Here is a 19,045-nt window from a genome sequence, read left to right on the forward strand (position 1 = left end):
CCGGGACAGTGGTTGGGCAGAGTACCATTTTCGAAATAGAATCAAATCAAACTACTCTTTGGCTAGTAAAGAACAGAGACAAAAAAGTTAGGATTCTTACTCTTCAAATGAACATGAACATTATCATTCTTATTAAACAACTACAAGCCCAAAAGCTCTAGCTTCAATGGAAGGCATACAAAATACATGTAGCAAAACCAATAATTTTAGGTTCACTAACGATCTATGCAAATTTTCCTATCTAGATTTAAGAAATGCATAATCTATGAGATCGAATTCGTCGCATCCCTGTTAAGAAAACCAAAAACCTGTCTCAGATTTCCTCTGGATGGCCGAGCATTTGTTGCGAATTTGCAGATAAAAATGAGTCGTTTCCGCATCTCCAATTTCGTAATACTTCGCGTTTCGAAGGACTTCCCATCATCATAACAACCTAATATATAACAGATCATTCATTAGAAACCCTTTCTTTCTTCCTTCCTTTATTATGCTTCCCTAATAAACTTACAAATCAAAAGTGTCGAAGCGGATATAAATTAGACATGATTGTGGTTTACTTTTCATAGTCAAAGCACTCAAGACTCGAAGCTAATGTAGAGCCCAAGACAGATGGAAATAGGTCAACTAATGATTGTGTTAGATTGGGTGCGCCACTCAACTACTGGACCACATAACTGGCTTAGGGTCCGGGTCTAGCTCACCTCTTGGGCCTCGGGCCGCAATTTCCTAGTTTACTAGGCGAAAAAAAAGGGTCTCTAACTATATGATTATGTAAATGTGAGCAAAGCGCAGGTACCTTCATCGTCGAATAAGGTTGTCAAGATTGCAAGACAAACACATATACTAATATCTTCTCCTGAAAATAATATCATTAACTAATTAGTGAACGGTGTATTCCATAATTGATATAATACTTGGTGTAATCCCAACCATTTAACATCGAATCCTACTAAAAACAGTGATTTTAAATATCGGCTGCTTACCTGTTTGACAGCAAATAAATAATTTCTTTCCTCTGTTCAAGTTCATCTTTGCAAAATTAAGTGCCGAAGGAAGATGATTAAGCAAGGAAGATCTGTCATATTTTGAGGTCTGGCGACAAACAAGAAAAAGTAAGAACGTGAAGAGGGCAAATGATAAGTAGTAAGCATTTTAAGAAAGAAAGAAAGAAGACATTTCTTACATACCACAATTGGTAACTGCAAATACACGCCAGCATTTGGAAGAGAGTGAGAAACTAACTCGATACTACAATTCAATATGCAGTCAATCTCATCGGAGATGTTTGTAGCTACAAAAGAAAATGAGAATAGAAGCGTCGGCCAAAGAATCACAAAGTCAACAGATACACGAGCGAAACAGGATAAACGATCACAAGTAAGGAAACACAGATATCGGAAAAGATTAATAAATTCAAAAGTCGGTTTACCGTGTTCGGTACTCCCAACAGCAACATTAGTCGAGCCCAGCCAAGAAACTGAACAGTTTTCAGCAAAAGATCTTTCCACAATTGAATTAGAATTCAGAATTTGATCTTCCATCGGAATATGACCATTGGTCAGTAGCACTTTCTGAGGCTTGACAGTGATTTGAGGAGCATTTTGTCCTCTACGAGCACGATAAACTCTATCTTTTTCGACAATATCAGCTACTTTCTGGTTACATATATCCGGCCCGGAGTTTATAAGATCATATACATGCTTCCAAAAAAGTTCGGGTGTTAGTCCCCTAGACCAACTTTCTTCATCATCTCCGGCTCCTGATATATAATTCCAACTGAACTCTGAGGTAGTTCTCTGCTGAAATATACCACTTGAGGAAGATGCAGAAACCAGGATGAGCGGAGTGAAATCCCAAGAATCAAAATCAGGCACTTCATTCAACCAGATGATTGTTCTTTGTGATATCCATAATGGCCGTAAAGGCTTAACCAAGGATGAAGCAACAGAAGCAATATCGGCACCACTGGCTTCCAACTCCTTCGTCCATTCTTCTAAGCGATTCTCAATTGATGCTCTTTCAGTTTTAGATACCCATAAAGGAAGATGCAAGGAACAATCCCACTCAGGGATGGCATTTTCTCCGTCATAGATATTTCGATTTGAAGTATTCAACTCCTTTAAGAAAAAGAAATTAGTATATGCTTAGCATTTCATATGCATTATTTAACGTGATAAAATATAATACATGGTAATGTTAGCATCTCATGTTAGGTAAGTTAAGTACGCCAAATACAATGCTGCAACTTGGGAGTTTATAGAAAGATTTCAACAAGATAATTCTCTTTGAAATCCTTTTGAAGCCTTAAAACAATCTTGATCTCCCCTATCAAGTCATAAACTTGTGGCCAATCCACTATAAATTTTATACTGAGTACCAACTAATACATCAACTCTAAGCCGTTGAGGGGCTGGTATAGGCTCGGATTGGCTAGGGGCAATCCACACATACCCGAGCCGAGTTATTCAGCCAAGTTTTCACTAGTTTTCCTATACAAAGCCATATATCATCAAATACTGAGCAAGAGAAGTATTCATACTAATAACAAGGAATCCCATGAATCATTATCATTCAAACATCAAATTTCAAAACAGAAAAAGCATTAGAGAGAATCAATCCTGATAGTGGGTACTTACTGAATCAATCCTGGAATCATTAGAACTCAATTTGATCTTGTAATTAAGAATAGCTCGATTCAAAACACAACTCCAAATGGGTACTGTCTTTGACATACTATCAGGAAATCGTTTACCTTTCCTAGTAGAATCAACAATAACACAACCTCCTTTCTGTCCTACCCATAATAACAAATCACTCAATCAATACAAACCCACACAAAAAATCAGATTTTTAGAGAGACAAACTAAAGAGAGAGAGTACCTGCGAGTTGAGCAAGATGAAGATTAAGCCGAGAAGTATTAAAAGACCAATTATTGTTATGCCCATCTGTTGATTTGAAGTAACAAGTTGATTGAAACTTTGAAAAATACCATAACCCACAACGTAAATTAGCAACAAGAGGAAGTTCCGGCCAAAGTTGAGAAATTTCACCGACGAAAATGGAGTCTTCATGAATTGATTTTAGGGCATTATATAAAGAGTTCTCTTTTCTTTTAATAGTTCTTGAAACTTTGTAAATACTCAATCTTTCTTCTTCCATGGGTTGATGATCTGTGAAAAGGGTTTTCTTCATATGAGATTTGGCTCTCGCCTACTAAATTTCAAATAGTTCGATTCGGGTTTGAATCCCGGCGAAGTGCAAACTTTATATCCCAACTAATATGGGCGGCTAAATTGCTCTGCCCAACTAACATGCGCTGCTAATTTGCGCAAGGATGACTAACATTCGCCGCTAAATTAACCCGCCACGCTAACTTGAGCCGCTTCCGTGCTTCGGGATGCTATTTGGCGCCTCTAATTTGCCTCTACAGGTTAACTTGCGCCCCTAGACACTTTGTTGCTAAAGATGGGGCAAGAGAAATCTCTTTTTCAGAATCACAGTAGATACAGAACACACCATTTGCTCTCAGAAAACCCTAGTTCTTGCTACAGTGTGACTTTTCCTAGTTTATTAGGGTCCGGGTCTAGCTCACCTCTTGGGCCTCGGGCCGCAATTTCCTAGTTTACTAGGCGAAAAAAAAGGGTCTCTAACTATATGATTATGTAAATGTGAGCAAAGCGCAGGTACCTTCATCGTCGAATAAGGTTGTCAAGATTGCAAGACAAACACATATACTAATATCTTCTCCTGAAAATAATATCATTAACTAATTAGTGAACGGTCTATTCCATATCTTCTCTAAATAGAATGATTACGAAAATAGAATGTTCCGAATAACTATCGTAGATCTAACGCCAGCCTAGGACAGAGTTGAACACTTCAGCTGTGAAATTGCTGCCCTAGTATGCTTCTTGAAGCCCGCCATGCGCTATAGGGCTCCAAGAGTGGCCTTATCTATACTTATCAAGATTGCACACTTTAGGCTAGTTCCTGATTCAGTCAATTCAAACAAGCTAAGAACACAGCAGACAGCAAAAACAAGCAGGCATGCAGCCGCGTGTGCGTAAAACAATATTATCGACCAAAGGATACTGAACTAACACGTGACTTATTCTGACTGTTAAGAACTACTTATCTCGTTCATACGAATCACCGAAAGAAAAATCAACTTTGAGAAACAACATTAGATTGTGAAGAGTAAACATTGCAGGGAAAAAGAGAACTCTGCCAAGATAAATACAAGACCTGAAATTTGCATAGATTCTTCTAGCGTTCGTACAAACTTATCGACAAAGTTTACATGATGAAAATTTCATGAATCTTCCATGTAACAAAAACAATTAGGGTTTGGGACTTATAATTTAGGGTTTAAGATCCGAGAGATGGGGAACTGAAGCATATCATTCTGCAGACTCCATCCATACTGTACAAAAAGCTCTTTTCAACTAAAAACGGCGGAGGACTGTTTCAAGTGTGATCACCTTGGTGTTCATATAAGGTTGAAAGCCTAGTCTAACTGCAAAGGATGTCCTTCAGAAGCGAGTACGCTTTGATGCAATGGATGTCCTGTCGTGAAAATCAAAAGGGAACACGAGGAAGTCTCATAAGCGTTAATACAAACAACAGCAAATAGTGGAAGTGAAAAAACAACCAAAGCTACAATTTCTAACCAGGAGTGTTGACACCTAACAGCTTCTTGACGAACCGCTCTTTTCGGATCATCTAAAGCCCTTGAAATTGCTTGAAGTACCTGAAGATAGAAAAGATCGATGATACTTATGTTGCTAGTTTACATTTAATGGTAACAAATAGAAGTGTGAGAATAGTCCCACATGGACTATCTGCAAGGAGGAGGTCCCAACACTAAGTACATAAGATCTAGGAGTTCGATATGATGTCCACAAACTTAATAAACGATCGACAGGAATAATGAGAAAAGTTTATGTGTTAGCAAATAAACCTGCATTCTCATGGGATAAATCTTTGAATGAGGTAGCCCTGACATGGCAACAAGACACTGAATCGCTGTCTCCCGCACTAGCTGAAAAATGATCGATACTTTAGTACCAATACAGAATAAGTTCCCTAATACTTGCATAGTTGCATGTTGTAAAGAATAACTTTTTAAATAGAAACAAACAAAAGATTGTCCAAGGTCTCTGGGGGATAGTGGTTCATGACAATCCGCGCAAAATGGCATATTACAATAAGAAGAAATTTCTAAAAAGTCCTGATTGATACTAAGGTTTGAACTGAAGTGTAAAGAAAAGAAATCCCAATATGGGGTAAGAAATCAAGAGAGAGAACCATGAAGCCTACTCACTATTTCGCGTTTTTTATTTTTCAAAAAAGAATAGATATAGGAAAAGCCGAAAAGGCACAAAATATAATGAATAAGCGACACGCAAACACAAAAAAATGGAGAAGATATGCTTCAGAAACTTTACCATCATATAAGGGTAAGAAATGAGCCCAATAAGGCGATTTATGATGATGCCTGTGTTGTCCGTAATAGCTTCTTGTCCTGCATGAGGAGCAAAGTAGTAAGCTCCTTCGACTAAAGTGGGATTCTTATTATGTCAAATAGGGATTCACATCTATTACAACAAAATGAGTAGATCAGCTTGGATCATATCTCATACAGATGAAAATACCATTATGTGAAATTGAATAAGAACCCAGTCAACAAAGTAACGAACTTGCAAGAAAGATAGGCTCGTAATCTTTCGCGGAACAAAATTAAAAGATCAATAAAAATTTCAATTGACTTACCATTTTCATCCGTTATAATTCCAGATAAGACGAGCAAAAGACTGTAAGTCAGGTCTTTATCCAGAACTTCCAAACTCAGCATGGACAGACCATCTAGTAGAGGCAAAATGACCTACAAAGGAAAATGAGCAAATAGTTATGCTACGGTATAATCAGCTGCCTCAATTTTTTTTACAAGAAACGGAACAAATAACTCTGCGGAAGAGAAATCTCTGCTTAAAAGTTTCACTGTTTATCTAACCCTATTTGCTTCGGTCACAACAGCAGCAAGTGGTGTATTTGAGACAACATGTCCAAAAGCCCGATAGAGCATACATCTGCAAACAGATTTGCAATTTCAGTACATCAGAAGACCTTTATTAAGAGAAAACGGAAGATAAAATAACAGATGAAACCTGCAATTTTGAACATTAATGAAAAGCGTAATTTTAGGCCTTCTATTTTAATATCTACCTGCAAAGCAAATAAATATGAAAAAAACCAGAGATTCCGAATGAGATTTTCTTGTGTACCTCGTACTAGATGAGCCAGATTCCTTGATTGAAGACAGTATAATTGGGAAAACGGTAGCGAAAAAGCGCTGCTTATAGAGCGGTCTTATGGTCGCGTGATATGTTTTGCTCAAACAAGCACTGGAATCACTAAGAAGAATATCAAAAGCATCTGCTGCCGATTTAATTTCAAGGGGCTGTAAGTTCTGCTCCATGAGTTTCACAGGTATATCCTCTTCCACCGACAAGTGGCTTGTATTTCCGCTTAAAAGCAAGCATTTGAATAAAATCATTATGATGTCCTTCAATTTCTCATGCCCACGAAGTAACAAACCTTTCCCTATCCATGCTAACCCAACCAGAGCATTGCTCTGAATTAATCTATCACTGTCGATATTGAGGCACATAGCAATAAGACCATCACCCATCTCACAGGTTTTCTTAGATGGACCGCAACTAGAAGCACTCAGTGAACCGGTATCAAAGATTATATCCATTGCCTCTTCCAAACTACATGCACTCGAATCCTCCACCCCATTGGTATTTAAAGGCAACTTGTTGACTATTGAACCCAATGTTTGAGCGGCCACAACGTATCCTCTTAGAAGGGTGAACTTGAACAACTTCAATATAACTCTGACACCCACAAGAGGGGTTAGAGGACGAAGTGCTATGACTACTGATGCAAATAGTGAAATAAGCCATTCATCTCTACATGAAAGACTGTCTACAACTTTACTACATCGTAACTCTTCCAGTTTGATAGGTACAGATAATTGCTCCATCGAAAGGAAAACTGTGCTTGATGCAAGTACACTAAAAGATTTTTGGACAATCAAACCCTGAAAATCCTCTGAACAACCTGCGACTGCCAGTCTCATTGCAGTCATCATTTCACCAAGAAGCTTCTGAAAATGAATCAGTGTTAAAGATAAGTTCCTTTAGAAATCACATCCTCTTATGACTCATTCAAAACTCCAAATGAGACAGGCAGAAAAATGTACAAGAACATAAAGGAATGTTTGGATCATCAAGCAACCTTCATGACATAACTTAAAATATGGGATTAAAAAGAATACTTACCTTTCCATGGCCACCAATCTTGAACATTTGATTCTTTTCTACATGATTCCATATACTAACAGCAAAACGATATGCAACCTCCTCAAAATCTCCACTTTCCTGGTACCTTGTTACCCAACAAGTAAAACAGATGAATCATATATTGCTTAACATCCTGGAAAAGTAAAATAGGAGTAGATATCTTGGACGCGACTTCTCTTGTGCAATTAGAATTGACAAGTTTCCGGAATAACTTCTAAGAATTGGTTATTTATGATAATGGGAAAAGTACACTAGGTTATTAGTGAACAAGCTCTGATTTAAATCAAATATGAGAAGCATATTGCAGTAATATTACGGATATTGCAACTACGTATCAGAGAGAGAAACCCTTGGTTAGAGAGAAGTGCATTCTCAATTTGCTTACCAGGGGAGCACCTTATTGGAGTAACATTCTAGCAAAGGAACTAAAATATCAGCAGACATCATATTCCCTTCAACCTACAAAGCAACAGAGATGTGAATGCCAATAAGAAATAGAATTTCAACAAAACACATTGAGATTTTTGAATGAATAAACAAATACAAAAGAAACAAACTGAACCTCTGATTAGAGACCGAAGAAAATAATAAGTTATTTAACACCAAGTTTAAGCTATCAGCTTAACTATAAAATGTTACGAACACCGAACCAAAGACTCATTCGAAAGAATTTTCACAAAATTGAAGGCCAATTAGTCCAACTCACTTGCTCTAAAAAGGGAATTGAGAACTTCACATGAAAACTGAAGGTTATAAAACCAAGTACAAAATTTATGTGCATAACTGCATACATACAGATGAATGGAAGAAATTCTCCGATATAGATTCTTCTAAGACTTGGAGCGCTCTCAGCATAAATTTTTTACCAGCTGCACCAACAACAAAAACTGTTTCCAGACGAAGTGGAAAAGGCATACTGGAGTCACTACAAGAAATCAATGAAACAACTTTTTCCACGACGATGTTCATGTAGCTCGCTGCCTTCTCAGAATCATGCAGTTCATCAACAAATATACCAACTTCCTTCAATGCATCCAAGGTAAGCCTCCATACTAATGTGTCTTCGCAAGTATCACTGATAATGGATATGAAGATTGTCAAAATGTCTTCAAATATCAGTTTTGATATAGGTATTGAACTTCCTGGAAACATTGCCAGAATCTGCAAGCCCTTCACTGAAACCAAGGAAGTATAAAGGTGAGGGAAAAAGTACAATTCACTTAATAGCAAACCCAATGTAGGAGGGGCTGGGCTCCCCTCGGGTTGGGCGCCCCGAGGGAGGGGATTCCAGCCCCTAAATTACAGCCTTTTGGGGCCCCAATGGCTAGAATTGGGGTGGAGCCCTAAAAAGGGGGGATCCACCCCATTCTATTTTTTCTTTTAATCCTTTTTTTTATTTTTTGTTTATCTTTTAAAGTTTTTTCTTTCAAGAATTATATCGGAGTTAAATACTTCAAATTAGGAGCTAATAATTTATAGTCGAAAAATGGAATTAAAAATTTCTCAGGCTCCTAAAATGGGATGGGAGCCCCCATTGGGTTTGCTCTAATGAGATCTTACTAAACTTAAATCTGCTAAGTATCTTATAATGTGGTACAGATAAGAAAAGGTGGGAGGTATGTACTATATACACAATCAAAATGGGCATACTGGCATAATGCAATTAATGTTATGCTATTCAAATACAACTAAAAAAATTTTAATGAATCTTTGTTCCTTAAATCATAAGTTGACAACATTATAATGTTCCCCGGCAGGAGATAAGAAAACCAATAATGACAATCACACATTTCCTTCAGTTCTTACCCACAGGACAAGGTTGGGTTCAATGAGCATGTACAGGCATACAATGGTTTCAATTGTCAGCTTTAATAATCACATATACTGAAAATCTGCATTACTGCTATAGAGTGTAGAGTATAACAAAGTCTCAAGGAAAAAAGTAACAACAAACTACAGCAAGTACCTCCACAGTGAATATATTCTTTAGATGTATGTCCTTTCGTGCTCGCTAACAGAACAGAATGGAGAATACCAGTTAATTGACCTGAAAATTTTTCTAGCAAACAACACCAAGTATCTTCTGCTGAAACAAGTTGACGAGCATGTTCTTCGGGAGTTCCTACTAAACACCTGCATGCAACAAGGAGTTCTATGCAGAGGTAAAGGGCACCAGCATTCAGTTCTTCGGGGAGCACACGAAGGTCATCCGGAGTGCAACCTCTTGAGGAACATTTTATGGAACTTCCAAGGATATCCATCAGCCGAGGAAAGAATTTTTGGAAGACCTTATTACAACAAGAATTGGAAACTCTTGCTGAAGTACCAAGAATAGATCCAAGAGCATGTAGTTTTTGTCTACCTTCCTTAGGAATACCATCATAACTCTTAATGCTAGTGAGAGAATGCAAAGTTGTTTCAATGTCCTCATCTCCAAGAATTAAACGCAAAACTAAACCATCATTGTGTAAGATAAACTTTTGCAAACAAATTAGAGCTTCTTTTGAAATTTCACTCTGTTGCAGCCCCACCCCGTCCAGTTTTCCCAAATCAGTTGAAAATATAAGCTCTTGTACTGACGAATAGTAAATTGCATCTTTCAAAGAAGACCATATATCTTTAGCATGTTTCTCCATCATCTCTGCCCCATACTTCACAAGGCAATTACTTAGATACTTCAATGAATCGACCTGTAATTACTCATGAGTCGTTAGTTTCAAATTTTGTCTAATACTTACTAACAAAATGGAGCCTGAGACATTTTTTGTTACTGCAGCTCCTGCAAAAATCCGGAAATGGACACACTATGTATAAAAATTTGAACACGTTTTTTGTTATCGTACCAACTGTATACATAAACCATCGAGTTAACAGAGAAGAGAACACTATCAAGCTATAAAGTTTGATTTAGAACCATAAGAATGGGGGCTTAGTGACCTTCCTCTTACATTATTATAAATGAGACTTTGTAGCTTGTTGGTGTTACGATGTGTGAACTACGAATATGATGAAATTGTCTAAGTTTCCAACGTAGATACACCCTTAAGTAGATTAACTAGATTATATGAGAGAGAAAAAATTATATAGTGAATGAAATGTGAAGCTAAGCATCAAGCCGACTAACCTTTGCCTCTAGCAGAGAAGAAGAAAGCTTTTCAAGAAGCAAGGGAATGACAAATGGCTCAAATAGAGGCGTTGAAGAGAATGCTAACTGCAAATGACATTTCCAGTATAAATTGCAGAGAAAGAGGTATACAACCATTAAACTCTACTATTTGCATCCAAACAAACAAACTTATGAACATGTAAGAAGACTACAGCATAGAAATTTATGTGGAGTAGAATAAGATTAATATATTTTATAGAACATTTAAAATAGTACATAACCAACCAAATGCATGTGATACAATCTAACCTGTCCAACAAAAGGCAATAATTCAGTAATGTACAAATTTGGAATGTGTAAGGGGCTCCCAAGGATTTCATTTTTACTTTGTGTAGTTATCGGAACAAAACCATTTCAGTTGGTCTCAATTGGTATTTATTGATGCAGATCAGTTTTTTTTTTCGGGATGTTCTCTAAGTGTGTTGAAAAATCAGAATAACCCGGTTCTTTTAACTAACCGGAACATCCTGCTCCATGTGATTTAAACCTTGTTGGTAGTGATGGGTGTGTGGTCATCAGGTGTTAGCTTAGACCTTATGAACTAGTGATGGTGCTGGTAAGAACATAATTTGTGTATATCAAATGTCAATAATCAACTACATCTACAAGTATGTATGACCATTATATTTGATTATAGCACTGATTGCCAAACAAGCCCTACAAGACACTTTAAACCATGACAGCAACCTTGAGTTAGCTAAGTGTGAAACTGAAACACTTAAGTCAATTGAAGTTATTATCGTTAATGGTAATTCACATACCATTAGAGCTCTTGAAAGATCATCCCTCGTAATACCAAAATTATTCTTTGTTGACTGCATTAAGTAAAGAAAAATGTAATTGTCAGAATGTAAGGTAAGATGCAGGAGAAGATAAAAGTGGAAAGTGAATTGACAAATCATAAACAAATGAATCCAAATTCTGCTTAACCATACTAATAAATTACTTCAATTACATAAAACAAGCAAAAAAGAAGAGCTTCAGGTTGCACGATTTCGGATAAACTGAATATGAATCCGATGGCGTAAAAATAATTATTGATGTCTGCACCACTTAACCCCCATGAAATTATAGAATCACCAAATTACTACTTCTTAGAAGGCAACTTCGACAACTACAGTGCATCAATAACGTTGTTACGTTAAGTCGTTAATAATATTTATCGAGCGACTCAGAGAATTAACACCCACCGTTGTAGGATAAAGCAACTAATTTTTTTCTTCTCGGTCTTCGTTATAAATAGGTTGTCAACACCATGCCTTATGATCAGCTAGCTAACAGACCAATGGTTACAGTTCGACAAAGAAACCATAGAGGTATAAATACTGATTTCACGAAGTGTTTAGCATTCTCCAAGTCACTAGACAAGGTTCAAGAATTGGAATAGTAGAATACTTGATACTAATGTTAGTAATGTATATCATTCTAAAACTAGTTGAGACATTCCCTATGTTATTATAGAGAATTAGAGATAAACAAGAATGTAAAATCAGATATAAGAGTAGGTTGACTACATAAAACATGAGTTTCTTGAGCTTACATGAGTGAAACGTATAGGGAAGTAACGACCCAGCTCGTCAAAAAGTCCATCAGCAAAACCTGCTAATGGACCACAAGGATCAGGAAATACTTGTGCAAGAAGTTCTACCAAATGAAATGTAACCATCAAGCATTGAGGGTCCATTTCTCCATCGATTGCCGCGCATAATCCATAAATAAGATTATCACCCTAAAAAAGAAGGATAACATGGAAAAATTAACGAAGTCGAGAAGACATCAAATAATATCATTGATGAAAGGCGTAGTTTCAGACCCAGAGAGAAAAGCAAGCATACTAGCTCAGTAGCTTGTCATAAGACAAATAGAAAACACATGTAAGCAAGTTTAAAGTCAAACTAATGCAAGCTGGAAAGAATGATTAGAAGTGATACCAATGTTGCAATTATTGCAGGGTAGCGATCTAAAAGGCATTCAAGAATTTCAAAACACATCTGCAATATCATTACACAAGAAAATGTCAAATTCTTAATTCAATTGCTATGCAAATCCATAAAAACATAGAAATGCAAAATATATGCATAAACACCTTCCGGTCATCTTTCGCCAAAGACTGCACTTCTATATTCTGTAAAAAAGATTCAGCAAGTGCTTTTGCATCATTGTCAACGACTACACCAGCATTAGTTTTTCTTCTCAAAAGTGTCAAGCAACCAACTAGTGCACCATGTAAAGCTTGCCAATCTGCCTGATTAAATACAAACATCAACGTATGATGAGAAAATGTGCAGTAACTTCACGGCAGTTTGTGGACCATTATTATTGTGTTTGACTTTAACTAGAAGAAGCACCAAATAAATCGAAGTACTATTCTAGCGCATAACGTAAACAGGTTAATGGAGCACCATGGAGATCTCAATTGAAGCCCTAAACCATCAATCAAGAGGGTGATGTACAAATGAATAAAGAATATAAAGCAAGTGAGAAAGAAGACATCCACAAAAATGCAGATATGGGATGAAAAATGAGAAAGTGGGAAACAACAAAAGAGGATGACAAGCAAAATGAAGTTGCACCACCATAAAGAGGAACTTATAAGATCATCACAATTTAATTGATGACTTACCAATCTTTCTGTGAAGAACGCTACCAAGCTATGTATAGTAGCATACTCTAGAGGCTTTGTCGCAAGACAAGTAAGAAGTTCTGCTAGAAGAAGGATGCCTGAAATTGGTTATAATATTTCGTAAGATGAGAAAGAATGATGTCGATAAAAATGTATAGTAGAACAGAGAAATGAGAAACAGTGGAAATAAAATGATAAGCTAATCATAGTAAGAAGAACAAGAAATATAACTTGTGAGTCAGCTTCATAAGAAATCACCAAGATATCACGTCCCCTAGTCATTCTAGGGTTCATATTCTCTTATCTAATTGGGACGTAATTCTCGTGTGACGAGTGTGCTCGCAGGCTATTGAAGGGAGTTTTTGTATGTTTAAATTTTTGTAACAATTCTTTGCCTTGGGGCCTTTTAACAAAATTTGCCTTTATCGAAAAAAACAATTACCAAATAGACCACATACAGAAAAATAGTCAAATTCGATCAAGCAACTCAACCCAAGCAGAACAGTATCAATCAATTTGGTATTTGCTACTGTTTCTTTTTTGTAGTCTCAAATAATGGGGCATGGATTACTGTCGAAAAGACCAACACAGTCAAAATACAATGGGTGTGGAATCCAATGAGCGGACTCCTAATGCTCATTTCGACTAGTCTTTAGTTAACAGATGAAGTGTCGTATACTGATTTGTTGACAAAGCTTCTGTCATATGTGAGATACCACCAACTTATGTCAACCATAAAGACATTTGTATGCGTTTGCTCACTTGGTTTTCCTACCTTTGCGTAAAGCCGACACTTTTCTTCTATGCGTAAAACGTCTTCTACTTTGTAAAATGTGGCTAATCAGATGCTAAGAGTGAGTATGTTATCGCTCTTCTTGTTGGGAAGGGTCACTCTGCTTATTGCACAAAATAGTATACATTCAATGGTTTCATTACACATCATAAGTTTCAACTAGAATACATAATTTCATAGAACTAACATAACTCTGGGTTATTTACTAATTAGCTAACTTAACTAATACCAAAAGAAGTGATTAAGCCGTATAAGAAATACCTCTAGCACGAATTACATTATCCGTTGTAGTCAAATACAAACCCATCTCTTTAATCTAATTAGATTAAAACAAGAAAATAAAAATTAATAATTGAACATAGTAGATTATGCCTGAGAAAGAAATTTAGTCATAAAGTCCTAAATTTTCATAGTCTATTACTTACCAATGCTTCTAGAGTCAAAATATCATTCTTCACAAGCTTAACAATGGCATCAAGACTTGCAATCTGCAATATTAGATAGTTAATTAAAGAAACAGAAGAAAAAAAAATCAAACTCTTGAAGTCCACATAAACAAATTAAAACCCTAATCAGAAAAGAGAAGCCAAACAAAATTCAATAAACAAGATAAATTACTTAAAACCCTAGTGAGTTTATTGAACATTAAGGAAAATATACTTAATTTTGGGATCGAAACAAAAAAGGAAGTTTTCAGAAATTGAGAGTGTAAAATGAAAGAGAGAGAGAGAAAGGTAAAGATTGAAACCTGTAGATTAGGAGGACGAGATAAATCAATATAAGCTTCAACGTGATGGATCCAAGAACTAGGGTTTGCCATTACCGGTGGTGGAGACTGGAGAGAGAGAGAGGGTTAAGATTTTTCAAGGGTTTTAGAGATTTCAATGTGTAAATTAAAGATGCCGCGAAAAGAAGAAAACGGGAGACTTTTTTGCTTCTGTGTTTCCCGCCACACTTTATTATGATAAGATCACATGATCGGATGGCCTTCGTTTCTCTCTGATTGAATCGTCGCTCAATTTCCTACCACACAAACGATCAACACGTGAGGGTGCCTCTAACGTTTTTCCAAAGTGGGCTCTGTTAGGTGTTATTTGTGATTTTTCTCATTGTGTGAAGAAATAAACCGTCTGAAATAAGACGCGACTCAGTTCATATCTCGAGTGGAGTGGCGCTAGCGCGTACTCCACTAGATGGAGCCCATGCTTTGTTCCAAATTAACAAATTACAGAGCGTGGACTTCGAAACTAAAAGGTTTCGAGATGGGTTTGTAGAAAGATATCTCTTGTGTTTAGGTTGCATTCGCTCCCCTAGCTCTCGTCCCACCTATCTCTTGTTAAGGTTTCGATGTCGTCTCTGAGTGTTGTTAGGTGAATTTGTGCCAGGTATCTCCTGTTTAGGTATCATTCGCTCCCCTAGCTCTCGTCCCACCTATCTCTTGTTTAGGTTTCGATGTCGTCTCTGAGTGTTGTTAGGTGAATTTGTGCCAGGTATCTCCTGTTTAGGTATCATTCGCTCCCCTAGCTCTCGTCCCACCTATCTCTTGTTTAGGTTTCGATGTCGTCTCTGAGTGTTGTTAGGTGAATTTGTGCCAGGTATCTCCTGTTTAGGTATCATTCGCTTCCCTAGCTCTTGTCTCTGAGTGTTATGTGAGAATTTGTAAATCGCACTTAAAAGTCAGTCAGAATCTTCCTACGTCTATAATGAAACTATATATAAGTTCAAAATGCCGAAATTCTTGTCAAGAAAGTAGGTTTTTTCTCTTGGATCTCAACATTATAAAATGGAAATTTGTTCTTCCTGTCAATCTCATTTCCCATCAGTTCTATCAAGAGATCTTTTTAATGCTGATGTTTCTCGTTCTTTAGGGGGTAATGACCATCTAATAAATTGGGCTCAGTCGATGTTTATAAAACGGAAAAGAAGCAACAACGGGTTGTTACTCGATATAAAAATAGTGATTATATGTTGTGATTGAACCTTATAATACCAGAAAAACAGTCAAACAACTGCGAAAAACAGCCGCCACGAGGGGAAAAAACGACAGTTATAAATGTTGAAACAGACAAACGAGAAGAGGGAACTGTCACAGTGATATATTATTCCCGCAAAATGGCTGTTATACCCCATTATAACGCCATTTTTAAACATCGGATCAATTCACTGCATAAATATAGTTAACAACAATAATGAAGATTACCAATCAAAACACATACCCACTTTAAATAATTTGAATCGAACTTGTTCTTCTCGACGGAAATACAAAAACAACAATGAATATTGACGTCGAAAACCTATAGAAACAACAACTAGTCAAGTACATTATCAAGATTATTACCTAAGTGGTGATCGTTGTAGTTTCCGACCAAATGATGAAGAAGAACGCCGGCAGCAACACTAACATTCAAGCTCTCCACCGCCAAAAAAGAACGGAATTCTTCGCCTGAGCAACCACGGTCCACCTCCCCCGTGTTCTCATCTTCATCATCCACAGCAGTAATATCCAATGGAATGTTTCCGGGTATTCTAACCAAATCAGTACAAGATCTTTCAACTAGAGGTCTCAATCCAGTTCCTTCACTTCCCAATACAAGAATTGTTGGAGCACCAGGCGGAATTTCATTCAACGGAATAGCTCTTGAAGAAACTGATCCTCCGAGAACTCGCCATCCATTATCAGCTGACGATGTCAAAAACTGCATCATATTCTTACAAGATCGAAGCTCCATTAGTTCAAGTGACCCTGCACTAGCTTTACTAACAACTCCACTCAATGGAGCTGAATTTTTCGCACATAGAATTACACCTTGAGCTCCAAAAAAATACGAAGATCGAATAATAGCTCCTAGGTTTTGTGGGTCTGTGACTTCATCTAAAGCAACCCAAAGTTGACCCTTTTCTGCTTCACTCCCTACTGGTTCTAGTTCTCGAATTTTTATCATTTCCAACGGAGATGCATCAAGAACTAATCCTTGATGGGGACGATTATCAACAAGCATATTTAGGTCGTGCTTCGGAGTTTCTTTTGTGGGTAACCCTAGTTTCTTAGCTATTCTCAAAACTTTTTCGAACCCTTTCTTGTCCTTCTTCTTCCTATTATTACTACTCAAATCTAATCCTTCTTGAACATATAAAGTATAAAACTCTCTTCTTCCAGACGATAATGCAGCTAACACAGGTCCAACCCCGTAAATTCCTTCTCCACTCATCTTCGGCAATGTCGATTCTGTAGCTTCTTTCCATGTTTTTCTACCCCAATCTTCTTGTTTGTTCCATCTACGATTATCTGGATTTTCAAAACCATATTCATTATCATTCACTCTTCTATACCTAGTTCTAATCCTATCCCATCTAGGATTATCGTCAACAACTTCTTCATCTTTTTCCTCGGGTACCCAAGATTCATCCTTTTCGACTGATTCGTTACGAGTTTCTAATGTGTCTACTCTCCTAACCCTACTCTCTATCTCTATAGATTCGTTTCCACCATTTTTCGACAAAAAATTATCTGCAGATTCTACCCAAGAAGAACGACTACTTTCTTTCGAACTCACCTTATCCAAACTTTTACCTTGTCTAGTTTTATTTCCTGAAATCCAAGGAAGGGTTTTTCTAGTTGTTCCTCTAACTCTATCTTCTCCGTTAGAGAAATTTCTACCTCTATAATTAACTCTGGGTCTCTGTTCAATTTCTTCTACATGAACTCCATTTGAGAAATTTCTAGTTTTCTTCTCTACCCAATCATGATTTTCTTGCTCTTTTCTATAAACCCTAGATGAAAACTTTCTGGGTTGAACTACTTGAAAGTTATCTAGGTTTGTTGTGGGGTTTAGTTTATTGAAAGAATCAGAGGGTTTTGGATTAAACCCATTACTACCCACTGGAAAAGATTGAGTTTTGAATCTAAGAGAAGGTTTCAAACATGATTGTCGTGAAGAAATCTTGGAGATAAGTGGAAATGCTTGGGTTTTCACTAAGTTACAGTACATGATAACCATTAAACTAGAGAGAGAGATAGAGAGAGAGAGAGAGACCTGGGTGGGTTGGATGATCTTGGTGAGAATCTTCACTGGTTCATCACTGTTGGGATTCCATGAAACAGAAGAGAGGCGTGTTTTTTTTCTTCTTCTTCTAATTTGGGCTGTATTAAATCCTAAGAGGACTAGGGGCACCCATGTTTGTTGCTATTGGAGGGCTCTTGTCTATTGGCACCCAAAAGTTGTATTTGGTATCGATGGAGGAATGTGTGTCCTTATAAGTGTGTGCATTTCCACCATCACCAATGATAGTATGCCCAGTCAAAATCACGGCCTGAGACACGTTGTCGACACGGTTTTAATATACAATAGAGATACTCTGTCGGCCACAGCCCACAGCCTCGGGAGTGAATTCTAGTCTGGTGATGAGTCTTGGACATATTTTTTTTTTTGTTGAAGAGAATACATTAACATAAAGAGTCTATTACAGTAAGCTAAAAAGAAAAATACAAATACAGTAATTTAAATAGTACAACAAAATATCAGAACTGAAGAGGTGAACTGTATAACTTCGGTTTGTAGAGCAGTCTTCATTCTGTGGCTTGCAATGCTGATATCTCTTCTTGAGTTCGATGCAGTATTTAGTCTTGATAGTCCGTCTGGTATCTATAGAGATGAAACTCGTATCTAACTTCTTGTAACACTTAAGATGGATTAAACATTCACCCAAAATTTCCGAAAGAAACAAGGGTGGAAACAAGGGTGTCTGCAAGATGGAATCATAGGATGACTCCGGGGTATCCCGCCAGTATTCTCCATATACAGAGACCATATCCGAACGAATTCTACAATGTAGAAATAGTTCAGACACCTGGTAAATGGGATCGCCGTCATAGCCCGAGTATGAATACCCTGCTAATCCGACAAAGGATCGCAATAAAATTGCGAAAAGGGATGGAAGTGAACATGTTACAGAGATTGGAATCAGAATTAAATCTATAAAGTTACCAAAGACACCTGAACTCAACAAAAAGTGAGCTGAAAGATAAGAAACATCAACTGCACGACGAGGATGGCGATTAAAATACAAAGTTGAGTGCAGACCGGGATTGAAGGGA

The 19,045-nt window shown here is 37.1% G+C and overlaps 3 protein-coding genes across 7 annotated transcripts; all 3 read right to left on the reverse strand.

Moving 5' to 3' along the window:
- Positions 1–75: 75 nt before the first annotated feature.
- LOC147540591 (initiator tRNA phosphoribosyl transferase family protein) lies at positions 76–3,991 on the reverse strand. 3 transcript variants are annotated; one of them, XM_086644744.1, is made up of 8 exons: positions 3,769–3,991; positions 2,881–3,563; positions 2,637–2,789; positions 1,430–2,117; positions 1,188–1,291; positions 984–1,092; positions 797–856; positions 76–433 (listed from the first exon to the last, which is right to left on the reverse strand). In XM_086644744.1, exons 2-8 carry the CDS (start codon positions 3,070–3,072, stop codon positions 264–266), a joined length of 1,476 nt encoding a protein of 491 aa, XP_086500870.1. In that variant the 5' UTR covers positions 3,073–3,563; positions 3,769–3,991; the 3' UTR covers positions 76–263. The 3 variants fall into 3 exon arrangements, with proteins under 3 accessions (XP_086500870.1, XP_086500868.1, XP_086500869.1); XM_086644742.1 differs by lacking the exon at positions 3,769–3,991 and having other exon boundaries at positions 2,637–2,794; positions 2,881–3,253; XM_086644743.1 differs by lacking the exon at positions 3,769–3,991 and having other exon boundaries at positions 1,430–2,114; positions 2,637–2,794; positions 2,881–3,193.
- Positions 3,992–4,170: 179 nt separating this feature from the next.
- MET18 (ARM repeat superfamily protein) lies at positions 4,171–14,926 on the reverse strand. Of its 3 annotated transcripts, none has more exons than XM_086644741.1 (20): positions 14,699–14,926; positions 14,376–14,438; positions 14,212–14,266; positions 13,158–13,255; positions 12,621–12,779; positions 12,466–12,525; positions 12,075–12,263; positions 11,296–11,349; positions 10,493–10,579; positions 9,335–10,058; positions 8,164–8,543; positions 7,754–7,827; positions 7,348–7,453; positions 6,286–7,172; positions 6,015–6,090; positions 5,774–5,885; positions 5,449–5,525; positions 4,962–5,042; positions 4,672–4,751; positions 4,171–4,567 (listed from the first exon to the last, which is right to left on the reverse strand). In XM_086644741.1, exons 1-20 carry the CDS (start codon positions 14,768–14,770, stop codon positions 4,534–4,536), a joined length of 3,468 nt encoding a protein of 1,155 aa, XP_086500867.1. In that variant the 5' UTR covers positions 14,771–14,926; the 3' UTR covers positions 4,171–4,533. The 3 variants fall into 3 exon arrangements, with proteins under 3 accessions (XP_086500867.1, XP_086500866.1, XP_086500865.1); XM_086644740.1 differs by having other exon boundaries at positions 4,653–4,751; XM_086644739.1 differs by having other exon boundaries at positions 4,171–4,751.
- Positions 14,927–16,146: 1,220 nt separating this feature from the next.
- LOC147540593 (tRNA/rRNA methyltransferase (SpoU) family protein) lies at positions 16,147–18,257 on the reverse strand. Its single transcript, XM_086644745.1, has one exon. It carries the CDS (start codon positions 17,946–17,948, stop codon positions 16,260–16,262), a length of 1,689 nt encoding a protein of 562 aa, XP_086500871.1. The 5' UTR covers positions 17,949–18,257; the 3' UTR covers positions 16,147–16,259.
- Between the last annotated feature and the right edge of the window lie 788 nt (positions 18,258–19,045).

The sequence above is a fragment of the Eschscholzia californica genome, unplaced genomic scaffold (assembly GCF_041429995.1).
Source record: "Eschscholzia californica isolate CP2 unplaced genomic scaffold, dmEscCali1.0.p SCAF_5, whole genome shotgun sequence".
Taxonomy (NCBI): domain Eukaryota; kingdom Viridiplantae; phylum Streptophyta; class Magnoliopsida; order Ranunculales; family Papaveraceae; genus Eschscholzia; species Eschscholzia californica.